The sequence below is a fragment of the Anas platyrhynchos genome, chromosome 21, assembly GCF_047663525.1.
Source record: "Anas platyrhynchos isolate ZD024472 breed Pekin duck chromosome 21, IASCAAS_PekinDuck_T2T, whole genome shotgun sequence".
Lineage (NCBI taxonomy): Eukaryota > Metazoa > Chordata > Aves > Anseriformes > Anatidae > Anas > Anas platyrhynchos.
This window is the reverse complement of record NC_092607.1, coordinates 8,933,659-8,946,308: the sequence shown is the minus strand read 5'-3', so window position 1 is coordinate 8,946,308 and position 12,650 is coordinate 8,933,659. Positions and strand designations below refer to the sequence as shown.

The window sequence follows — 12,650 nt, the reverse complement described above, 5'->3', positions numbered from 1 at the left end:
CCAAGTGTGAATGATGAGGCACTTTCATTTATGAGGTTTTTCAGATGGATCATGAGTCTCACTGATGGGCTGCAGGCAGGCAGGCTGTCTTCTCTAAGCCATGTGCAGCTTTAAGGTTAAAAAGACTGAGCATGCAGCTCTGGATGGTTACCTCAAATGTCTTAACTTCGGCTTTCGTGTGTTTTTCACAACAGCCCTTGGCTTCATCTTATTCAGAGCACTAAAGCAAGTGGCTTTCCTGACAGTCCAAGGGGAGACACTGGTTCCAGAGGAGGGAACGCAAGCACCCAAGCTGGGAGCTGTTGAGAGGCACCCAGGCCCAGTACCCCCTACGCTCACTTCTCCTCTCCAAGGCCTGGCACCTGCAGGCCAGGACCTGTCCCTTTTCCTGCTGTGCTTGTGGCTGCTGGGAGGCACAAGGTGGGGGGGACTTCACATCCCCCATTGTGCAGCTGCATTTGGACTCCACTTGGGAAATTCCCACCCATGCCCGACAAGGGGAAGCCAAACAGAATCCCCAGGAGGGCTGAGGTAGATGTCTGCACCTGCAAGCCTTGCAGGGAGCTCACCCTTCAGGGAATAGGTGAGCTGACCAAGCCTGTGATGCCAGTAACACAGAGGAAGGACTTGGGCTAAATGCTTCCACATTCGACTGGGTCCTTTAGCTGCTGGGCCCTTAGGTAAATGGCTGTGCTGTAGAAAGATGAATATTTTAGGTATACTATGAGAACAGCTGCTGGAAGAGTCCAACAGGCAAGAAATACTGAGTGCAGGGAGGGAAAGAGGGGAGAAAGAAAGGTCACTAGTGCCCCATATTTGGGCTCTGGGCATACATCCAAACTACTGTGCCTGTGCAAGAATGTATTTGCAAGAAGCTGTCACTGCAGTCAGTGATGATACGTGGCCACAGTGTTTTTACAGATCCTCGAACCACAGCCTGGTGTCCAAGCTTGATCAAGGCTGAGGTGTTTGCTTGGACATCTAGTAGCTACAGTCCATGGATTTTCACTTCACGTTATCCTTATTGGAACTTGAACTTCCTTGGGGTGAGTTGGTCATGGAAGATGAGGCTCAAATGTATGCAAAAATATTAAAGGAATGGGACAAGTTCATTGATTGCTCTGCTCAGCTGGGGTCCCCGGCACAAGAAAGACATGGAAGTATTAGAACAAGACTGGAGGAGGCCACGAGGATGATCAGAGGGTTGGAGCACCTCTTATATGAAGACCGTCTGAGGGTGTTGGGAGTTGTTCAGCCTGGAGAAGAGAATGCTTTGGGGAGACATTACAGCAGCCTTCCAATACCTCTAGGGGGCCTGCAGTAAACCTGGGGAAGGACTCTTGTCAGGGAGTGTAGTGATAGGACAAGGGGAAGAGGCCTTAAATTAAAAGAGGGTAGGTTTAGATAAGATGTAAGGAAGAAATTCTTTACTCTGAGGGTAGTGAGGCACTGGAACAGGTTGCTGAGAGAACCTGTGGATGCCCCATCCCTGGAGGTGTTGGGTGGCCAGGCTGAATGGGGCCTTGGCCAACGTGATCTAGGGGGTGGCATCCCTGCCTATGGCAGGGGTGTTGGAGTTAGAAGATCTTTAAGGTCCCTTCCAACCCAAATCATTCTGTGATTCTATGATTCTATCACTTCATTTTTATTTTTTTTCCCCCTAGGGATTGTTTTGTGATTATAATCAGATCTGTGAATTCCAGAAAATGTAAGTGACTAGCTGGAGATTTTCTGAGGTATACAAACTTTAAAAATAGGTTGATTCTTTGGAGTGCTAGGAAAAAAAGACCTGCTATTTATTTCAAAATGTGAATACAGTTAAGCTATCTCTTTCTCAAACCATTGTAATACGTTGGTAAGAGAGAAATGCCATATGAAATAATTCACTTCTCGCAACAGTAATGAAATATTCCCCATGCCAGTAAGATAAGAAAGTGATGAGGAGCATGTGCTGGCGCTGTCTGAGTTTTAGAACATTTAACCTGCCCCAATAAGCCTACTGATTTTTAATAAATCTTGGAATTCTGGGGAAATTCCAGAGGTTTGGGAGGCTCTGGAGAAAAGGAATTTAATTCAGTACTATAAAGGGTCACTGTTTTGACCTAGCAATTATAAGCAAATTATGGGTCTGTTGATACCGACTGAATCTTGCAATATGATTGAAGGGTGGTAGTTTAATTCATAGGCAGGAAGAACAATTAAGATCATTTAGTTGGATGAGCTGCACACAAAGGTAAAACTTTAACCTAGGGACTCTGCATCTCTGAGAATATCAGCTCAGTTTTTACAGACATCAAGGTGGCAAATGCAACTTTAGCAATGACTGGGAGAGAAATAGAGAACAAATGAGAAAACAATATGCAGGCACTCTAGGGATATACATGGCTCTTGAACACTATGATATAGTAGAGCTGGAAGAAGGCAATGAGAAAGATTGGAGGTATGAAACAGCTTCTGTATGAGGAGTAATTAGATAGACTGGAGCTCTTCAGCAAGAGGTGACTGGGGCAAGAAAGAAAAGTGATGAGGGCTAAGAATGTGAACAAGGAGTGTTTGCTCCCAAACAAGAACCATGGTGCACCAAATGAAACAAGTTTGGGACAGGGTTGAAACAGAGATACTGATTCCTACAGCATGCCCAGCTGCACAACTCCTGACTATATGCTGGTTTCTATGTTACATATCTACATATGTTAAATAAACAAATAAATAAACTGACAGAATTAATTTCATGTACGAAATCTCCATGAAAAGCTGGTAGACACAGGGACCTGTGACTTTCTGAGCCACTGGTAGCTGAGAAGCTGTGCCAGGAAAACCTCACTGCACATTTCTCCTGTCCTTGTTATCTTCTTTAGAGATCTGCTGTCACCCACTGGACACAGGCTAGATGCAGCCATGGGCTCACTTCACAAAACCATTCTTATGTTCTGTATGAAGCCCCAAATTTCCAGTGGACTAGTACCAGCCTCCTGGCTTAATCCATTGCATAGGACTTATGGCACCTTGGCCACTGTCCTGTTAGAGAAGCATGGCTTTCTGATGTGGTCTCTTTTTTCCCACCAATTTGTTTTTAAAAGGAAGTCTATTTTTAAAATTCATTGGAATTAAATGATGTTACAAAATATCTGGGTATTACATATATGGAAAGAGAGATCCAGAATTGATCTAAAGACCAGAAGTATTAAAAAGCTCACCACAGTCAGCTCTAAGCTAATACTGTGAATATTAGCACTTCATTTTTTAAATAAGCAGCTTATTTCTACCTACTGTCCAGTTTTCACTTTGAATCAGTGAATTGGCTTATTTGCCTGCTATACTAAAAACTTATTCCTATGGGCATTGTTCTTCATATTCAGACTGTGATGATCTCCTCTCCTCTCCTCTCCTCTCCTCTCCTCTCCTCTCCTCTCCTCTCCTCTCCTCTCCTCTCCTCTCCTCTCCTCTCCTCTCCTCTCCTCTCCTCTCCTCTCCTCTCCTCTCCTCTCCTCTCCTCTCCTCTCCTCTCCTCTCCTCTCCTCTCCTCTCCTCTCCTCTCCTCTCCTCTCCTCTCCTCTCCTCTCCTCTCCTCTCCTCTCCTCTCCTCTCCTCTCCTCTCCTCTCCTCTCCTCTCCTCTCCTCTCCTCTCCTCTCCTCTCCTCTCCTCTCCTCTCCTCTCCTCTCCTCTCCTCTCCTCTCCTCTATGGAAGACATACATGTACATCACCTTAGTTATGTTTTTGCTGTGCCCTTTCTTCGCCAGATTCTTTCTCCTGCTTTTATTTATTTGTTTGTTTGGTTGGTTTTGGTTAGACTTTTTCCATTTTTCCAAATACTTTTTGCACCAGATCTCTCATTTCACATTTGGTTGACATTAACTGTCTCATCAATGACACAGAGACAACACGAACTGTAGTTTTACTGGATTTTGACCTTCATTATCATCCAGGGTTTGGCTTTCCCTCTCTGCTTTGGTACCACATTAGGAGCTCATGCTCAGCCTCCTATTATGACCTACACTGCTCTCCTTAATCACTGCTTTCAGATGAAAATCTTTCCATTTTACAAGTTGAATCACAAGATGATAGACATACCCGTAGTGGATCACAAGACTGATTCATACAGGTTTTGTTATCCTGTCAGCTCTAGGAGGTGTGCACTTTCTGAGAGCTAAAGGAGGCTCACACCTCTCACTACTATTCCATAGGGTGCTTCTGTCACTTGCTCGCAGCCGCTTACATCCGGAGGCCCACCGGTGCCCCACTCTCCTTGGACAATGCCAGCTGTCTCAAGGAGACTTCAGCTCTGGACATCAGGCTCTTTTTTGCACTATGGCCTCCAGTGTAGACAACACTAACATTGCTCAGCTACCCAGCCCAGCAGGAGTGATGGGAGGCATAACAAGGACTCCCACTTGTCTCTATTGAGATACAGGTAATAAATACATTGACACCACGGGAGTCATCCCATTGTGTTGTCCCTCTGGGACTCTGGAGCAGCAGGACCACTTGCTACCACAGGGGAAGACCACCTTGTGCCCTATTCACAGACCGTGGCCAACTCCTGCCGCTTTTGTTGGGAGCCATGTGAAGGGAGGGAAGAGGAAAGAGGGAATTACTGCTGGAAGGTGGTGGGTTGAGGGATGGTGGGGACATTTCTTGGTGAAAATTGTTCAGCCGTTGCTAGTAGGGACTGACAGCACACCTCTGATAGATTATCCTGGATAGCCAAGCCTTACCCCATATTATATGGTTTTAATCACAAGCATAAATGTACTCGGTATAAAACAGAAGGTCAAGGAGGTTTAAGACATGGTATATGAGAAAACATTTTCCAGATTTCAGCTTCCTCCAAGGTAATATGCAAGTGTAATTAAAACAGAACCTGGAAATATAGAGTACAGTACCCTATTGAAAGTGTGTTGTATGAGCTGAACTCCCTTCATTGATAGTTTTCCAAAACACACAGCTGCAATAATCTTTATCCAGGAGAAGGGAATAAATTAAGTCTGAACACCTCTGCATATAGTACAGTACAGTGTATGGCACTGCACCCCATATAACCTCTTAGCAGTAATGGAAAGCTGAAGGAGGCGCATGTGGAAAACCTCTCTGACCAGCAAACATTTTCTTCTTCAGAAAGCATACAGATGGGAAGAAAAGTTCATGAAGTAGAGGCGGCTTAAGTACTGGGATGTCTTGTTTCTGAAGCTGTCTGCTCAAGATGTTGAGACTCCACAATGGCAGGGTGCCAAAGCACACTTCAAGCTTGACAGGTGGGGAGGGAAACATCCTGGGCTTGCCCCAGCAAACAGTGACTACTGATGGCAAGTTAAAGTGAACAAATAGGAGTTTATCATGTTTAACAGTAGCAGCAGCCACTAGGATATATATGCTTGGAAAAAGTAATCAGGTCTGACTTCTGCTTCCCCTGAACAGTTCACTCATGGAGTTCAGATGTTGCTTGCTAGGCTTCACCAAACCCAGTGAGTGCCCCAGTGAGGAGCCTGTTCTGCTCCAAGTCTGCTTTTACTACTGCAGCACTTACACAGGAGAGGGGTAGTTCCCTCTTGGAGACCAGAGCAAGGACCACTTTGCACCTGTGGTCAAGGAATTCCAGATCAGGCAATTGATCTCCATACTTGCTAAACCTTGCAATATCCATAATACATCATTGGGATTATACTTTTACTGAAAATTTCTCTTCTTTTTGTATGCATTTTTATATAGCTTGAGAAGCAGCAGTAGTAAATGTATTCATACCGACCCCACAAACTGATTCAGTCTTACAGAGAGTACTAAGCATCTTTACTTTGTTAATAACACAATTAGCTTCCATTTAAATTCCTCTATCAACTTGTAATGTCATCCCAAAGCTGAATTCAGTCTCAAAATGTCCAGATATACTATGCATGCAAAGGTGAAAAATTGTGTGAAAGCAAAGTATGACAAATCCATTATAAATTACCAGTTCAACCCTACAAATGCCCTTTTCCTTCAGCACAGAGCCTCAGCTAGAAACCCAGTGGAACCTGGTTTTCCCCATGCTGAGTCAGGTGGCCCCTCACTTCATTTCTGGGACTGGGAGTTCTGGAAGAGCAGTGCAAAGACATCCAAGTGAGCTCTGGAAGAAGTCAGTCCACATATGCCAGGGCTCCAAAGGCCTGTTATCACTGATTTGTACTCCAAGTCCTAAAAGGGTGCATTAGACAGGATGCAGTGCCAGACCTGCACTGGCTCGTTGGTACATACAAGGCCCTTTCAGAACCTGGAGCACTGGGAAAGTATGCTGCAAAGACAGTCAAATAGCTGAGGGGCCAGCTGGCAGTCTTGCAGCATTGGCACTGAACCAGAGTTAATAAGACCTGCTGGACCTGAACAGAGTTTTTGAAATTGGGTTTTTCTTTATCATGATCTCCAGGGTGTCCTGGAATACCCATGGAGACTATTTTCACTCTTGTTATCTGGAGTATCCCAGCCGCACTTGTCCCAGATAACAGAGAGAGATTCTGTTTTCCTATATATTCGTGAGATTTCCTTTGACTTTTCTCCTGTGGAAGCAGGAGCAGGCTGTTAAGAAGGAAAATCAATATAATTTTAAATTCTGCACTTAGACAGGAACTCCAGACTGAGCAGAGAAAAGACTGAATTTGAGATCTGTACTTTTGCCCTAGTGCAGAGTATGTTTGTGTTTTGGAAACAGGGAGCTCTCCTCAGGAATGTTGGGCTAACAATTGCTTTATGTTAATTTTGATTCTTCCTGTGATCAAGAGGAGAAAAATAGAAGTTGTCTTGGAATTTCATATATTTAAACTGTTTCAAAAAGGTTGATTTACAAGTGTAGTTACTTTTCAAAAGATAAAAATATATAACTACATAAAAATGATCAGTGAAAAGGAAAAAAAAAATCATGTTCTATGCTAACATTTGAAATAAAATCTGATGCTAACAGGAAATTAGGAGGACAGGAACATCAAAATATTTTTAAATGCATTTGTTTAAAAGCTATATATCATTTCTCATTCATTAAGACAAAGAACAAACAAAACTAGTACTGACCACTGAACCTGCTTGGGAGAGGTTAAATACATACCAAAACTCAAGATCTCAGTAGCCCAAAGACCTCTGTGCAATGTACGGAGAGTCTGTGGGGTCTATTGAAAATGAACAAAAATACTCAGAAAAAAATAGATAAAGGTTATTTCCTGTTGTGTTACATACAGAAAGGCTGGCTGACTGCAGAGCGGTCTGCATAGAGCATCATCACTGCTGGAGAGGAGGAAAGATAGCAAATGAAAAATAGCGAAGGAGGTCATTGAGGTGGCTGTCTCTAAAGTGCAAAAAGTGGAAATTTCAGGAAAGATTTAGTCTGGAGATTCCAGCTTAGCAGGTCAGGCAGTGCTCACTGTATTAAATTCCCAAGTGCAGCCCCTTTGCCTTTTCAGCACTGTATTGCTCACTCTGAAAGACATAAGCATTCTGCAAGGCAGACTATGATACAGAGGTCACACAGGACCTGGATCGCTGGGTCACCATAAACTGTTTTGTGTTTTTCACGGTATGGCCTTCACATACCTGCTTGTACTTCTTATTTCTGATGGCACTATAACAAGCTATTTAAAACCAAACTGAAACAAACCCTGTGTCATTTTCTGAGGAAATATGTGCATATCCACTAGCAGAGTGAAGAAAACCCAAGTAGTTTGTAAATGTTGTATTAAAAATAAACTTGCAGAGCTGCATTAAGAAGCCTTCTTAACAACTCTACAGAGCTTCTCACAGCAAATACCTTGAGGTCAGTTTCTTAAAATATTAGCCAAACTCTGCTCTGACCTAATACCTTAAGGAACTTGACATTAAAGGGAGAACAGGGATCACACTGTGCATCATTTTAGTAAGTATGATGAAACTTTCACAGTGAGAGACTGGAGTGAGCTTCATGTGGAAATTGGAATTCCCCTCATTAAAATTTTTAAGTGCAGGTAAGAGAAATGTGCACCAGAGAATCTAAATTTAGTACAGCCTTGGACATGGAGGATGCTTTAGGTGATCTTTTTAGCTTCAAACCTATGGGATTTGCAAAAGTTTCTACTTAATTATGCCAACCAAGGAATAACGTAACAATACAGTACTGTTAGCAGTTAGCAATCAAAGTACATTAATCTCCCTTATGCTGAGTGTGTTTTGCTCATTTGAGTTCAGCTGCCCGTCAGTGTGAAAACACCATATTATGCTAGAGGCCTCTGCTCCTCTTCCAGTCTTTCTTGTGGCATTTTATGACTATTTAGCAGTTCACTGTATCAGAAAGTCAGTTTCTGTTCTGATAAATTTTAATAACAGGTATCCAAGTCACCCAGTTGATAATAGTCAACCATTCTCCCCTTGTAACTCTTCTTTTCTTACAAACTCTGCAAATAGACTGCCTGCAATTCAATGGAACTGCAGTCCTGACAAACAGTGAAGTCAGTAGAAGGCAACTTGAGACTGGATCAAAACAGATTAAAAAGATAAAAATACCTACAGTGGCTTTCATGGGTTAAATCAAACCAAAATTGTTAAAAAGAAATTCTAGGCACAACTTGGATCTGTGAGTTCTTTCAAAGGGTTTAGCTTTTTAAATCCACTCAACTTTGGTGTAGTATCTCAATACCAAAGAACTTCCTATGTGCTTGTAATTCACATCTGTTGCTGCCAGCTCTCTCCTGATTCTGTGCTGTAAAGATCACAGTTCCTGGTTTTCTCCCCTCTAAGTAACCAATGGATCAGATGCTTATCTCATCTTCATGTACCCAGATAAAAAGTAGATGTGGAAATTTTCCTCCCTGAGCTTTTTCAGGGTGACCACTACAGCTTCTCCCCTTGTTCCCTCTATTACCTGCAGGAACAGAATCACTACTGGCACCTTCTCAGACAGACTGCTGACAGCAGCAGCAGTCAGGATGGAGGTTTCACATGGTTTGACAACACAGCTAAGCTGACCGATTACCTGGCTACTGCCATAACAGCCTGTCTGCTCTCCTCAGCCTGTCCCCAGCTATGCATTCCTGGCATTCCTCTGATCCCGTGGAGAGGTGGTTCAGGTAGCTAATTTCACAGAAAATTAATCCTACTAAAAACGACAAAAAAAGACATTTTTCTGGTGGTCTAACTCCTCATTGGCTCAGCATTCATTAGATGAATGCTAGTGCTAGCTCAGCCAGGAGCAGAACCTTTCAGCTACAAGTAACTTTAGGTGTTTAGTTATATTAAACTGTATCCTTATTTCATCCACCAGCCCCATCAAACCAGATATGCAGGAGCAAGGAGAGGCCTTTACCAGCTCTGTCTTGACACACGTGGATTATCACTGCATCTATCTAATGGGCGCAGCACATAGGACTGGATAGCATGGCCCCAATCACTGGAGTAAAGAAGCAACCATTCCTGTGGTCACCAGGCTTTTGTCACCCGCAGTGTTCCAAAGAGCAGCAGAGAATGGTCTCTCCATCCTCCTCTTGCTTGTTTTCTGCACCCTACATTCTCTGCCTTTAGTACTGAACAGTCCCACACCTCTTCTTGGTCAAGCTTTGAAAATGACAAATACCAGCTATTTGGAGGATGCCTCTGCCTGCCCCCAAACTGAGTCTTCTTTCCTGTTCAGTCATCTGGTTGCCAGCACATGTAGGGGGCACCATCAGCAGCACTGAATGAAAGAACACCAGCAGTGAAATGGGAACTTCACTGTTCTGCCACTGGGACTTCTTGGTGCTGTTTGAAAATGCTCGCCCAGGAGCAGCTCCAGAATGAAGACTCATTATGACTGAGGTAAGACTCATGTGGTCATGGAGCTGCCCACCATGCAGAGCTGAATGATAGGAACTTGGGGACAACAAGGATTCTGTACATAAAGAGGAGTAAATTGCCATTGCTTTGACTGAGGAAATCCCTGTAAAACTGAATTTAAAATTCAGATCCAGCAACTGTTCTGTCTCCACAGTCCCTTCAGAGGCAGTCTGGTGTGCTGTTCTGTGCTTGAGATAGCTGTGTTCTGCTATATTGCCATGAAAAGGGATTAGTGCTACATGGTGAATGAAATAACAAAGAACGGGAGAGGAATCTTAGGTTAAGACAATAATTTTCTGCTACTGAAATGTGTCAAAATCCTCCTATGTGATATTAGTTAAGACTGAACCAAACCTAGGCTGCTATCAAAAACTGTCATACTCAGTGTATTTCTCGGACACGCGGCTCCTAGTTGGAAAGTGTCCACTGCTGTAGACAGACTTCTGCACACTGAGACTCCTCTGCCACTGATGGCAAGTCTTTTCTCTGTATAATAAAAAAAGGGAAAGGCTGTGGATGTGGTCTACCTTGACTTCAGCAAGGCTTCTGACACTGTTTCCCACAGCATTCTCATCAAGAAACTGTCTGCTCGTGGCTTGGACTGGCGCATGCTCCGTTGGGTTAAACAGGCTGGGAGATGAGTGTTTGGAAAGCTGCCTGGCAGAGAAGGACCTGGGAGTATTGGTGGATAGTCAGCTGAATATGAGCCAGCAGTGTGCTCAGGTGGCCAAGAAGGCCAACGGCATCCTGGCTTGTATAAGATGAAGTGTGGCCAGCAGGGCTAGGGAAGTGATCGTCCCCCTGTACTCGGCTCTGGTGAGGCCGCACCTCGAGTACTGTGCTCAGTTTTGAGCCCCTCGCTACAAGAAGGACATCGAGGTACTTGAGCGAGTCCAGAGAACGGTGACAAAGCTGGTGAGGGGTCTGGAGAAGAAGTCTGATGAGGAGCAGCTGAGGGAGGTGGGCTTGTTGAGCCTGGAGAAAAGGAGGCTCAGGGGCAACCTTATTGCTCTTTTTAAGTATATTAAAGGAGGCTGTAGTGAGGTGGGGGTTGGTCTATTCTCCCACGTGCCTGGTGACAGGATGAGGGGGAACAGGCTAAAGTTACGCCAGGGGTGTTTTAGGTTGGATATTAGGAAGAGCTTCTTTACTGAGAGGGTTGTGAGGCACTGGAATGGGCTGCCCAGGGAAGTGGTAGAGTCACCATCCCTGGAGGTCTTTAAAAGACATTTAGATGTTGAACTTAGCGATATGGTTTAGTGGAGGACTTCTTAGTGTTAGGTCAGAGGTTGGACTCGATGATCTTGAGGTCTCTTCCAACCTAGACAATTCTGTGATTCTGTAATTGCATAGCGTAGGAATCCTGGAGCTTCATCACTTTCAGTGACTCTAGCTCACTTAATGGCAAAGAGGAGGCTTCAGAAATGGATGCGCATTCTCTTCTTCCACCTTCTCACACACACACACAAAAGCTGCTGTTATGAACGGCATTCAACATTGCTTTGAGTCTAATACACAGAGGACAAGCTAAGCAAATGGAAGCAGAGCTAGCTCTGACCTTCCTCCCTAGAACTGACAACAGGCAGAAGAAACAAATGAAATGGTGCACATCCCTGGGATCTGCAGTCCCCTGCATTGTTCAACATCTGGCACTGCATCAGAACAACTTGTGCACTAAACACAGTCAGATACAGTTTAGTTAGATGTATTTCAACCTATAGCTGCAGCGAGTCAGAACACCTCAGAAAAACTGCCTGCATGTGCAGAGATCTGGGATGCCCGCGGGAAGGAAGCCCAGGCAGGTGTCTCCATTGGCCCTGGGAGAGCTGACATTTAAGAACACAGGAAAGAATTCCAAGGACTACTGTGGAGTTTCAGAGCCATTAAAGCAGCTGCTACTGCCCTCTTGAGAAGCTGACATCCCAATAAATATGCCGGGAAAGAGGGGAGCAGAGTGTTATAGCTCCCCAAGCCCTTTAAGCCAGCACTGCTGCCGAGAAGCGCAGCCTCCCTCTTCCCCAGCTGCTCTTGCTCACATCTGCACCAGCCTTGGACTAGCACTAACATTTGCGAGGTGCTGTGGATGTGATGCAGACGGGGACTACCCCGGCGCAACAAGGCGGCTGCTTCTGTCCCACAGGGACGGTGCCAGCAGGAGCGGCGGGGGAGGCGCGCTGGGGTTGGGGGGGGGGGGTGCTCCGCCATGTTCTGCGGGAAGACACCCAGCACATCCCCCCCCCACCGCCTTCCTCCCTCTCCTCCCTTTCCTCCTCCTCCTCCTCCTCCTCTCCGGCCGGAGGGCGGAAGGGACGGGGCTTTTCTGCCGGAAGCGGCGCGAGGGGCCATGGCGGCGCTGGTGCGGGCCGTGGTGAGTGGCAACAGCGGCGGGCGGCACCGCCGCCCCCCCCCCCCCCCTCACCCGCCGCCCTCCGCCCCGCCCCTCCCCGCGGCATGGCGGCGCCCTGAGGGGGCTGAGCGGCCCCTGCGGCCCCTCTGCCGTGCTCCGACCTTACCGGAGCGGGGCTGCTCGCCTCGCAGCGCTCATCCGGGGCGAGGAGGGGGCTGGCTGGGGATGGGGAGGCTTCCTCTGGGTTTGTGCTTCCATAGGAGCCGTGTGGGGTTTTGGCATTCTGGGCTTGGGCTTTATATTTGAGGATTTGTTATTATTTTTTTCCTCTGAGGGTTCCCCTTTCTGGAGATCCCTGTCTCACTTTAGAGGTGCTATAAAGGCTCCAATTTCTGTGTCAGGTGGAGGAGATTGGGTTCCTGTTAATGAGAGCGGGTTACTAATCAGCTCCTTCGTTTCTCATCCATGTGTATGTTTTTGGTCTATTGGCTTTTGAAATCTCA

At 45.6% G+C, this 12,650-nt stretch overlaps 1 protein-coding gene across 3 annotated transcripts in view; it reads left to right on the top strand.

Moving 5' to 3' along the window:
• The first annotated feature begins 11,992 nt into the window (after positions 1-11,992).
• UQCC1 (ubiquinol-cytochrome c reductase complex assembly factor 1) overlaps positions 11,993-12,650 on the top strand; it is a 48,089-nt gene continuing 47,431 nt past the window's right edge. For 2 of the 3 annotated variants that reach the window (XM_072026522.1, XM_072026524.1), the window contains exon 1: positions 11,993-12,168. In XM_072026522.1, the coding sequence (XP_071882623.1) occupies positions 12,004-12,168 (165 nt within the window). In that variant the 5' untranslated portion in view covers positions 11,993-12,003. The remainder of the gene's footprint in view (positions 12,169-12,650) is intronic. The other variant, XM_027473033.3, reaches the window with a different exon arrangement.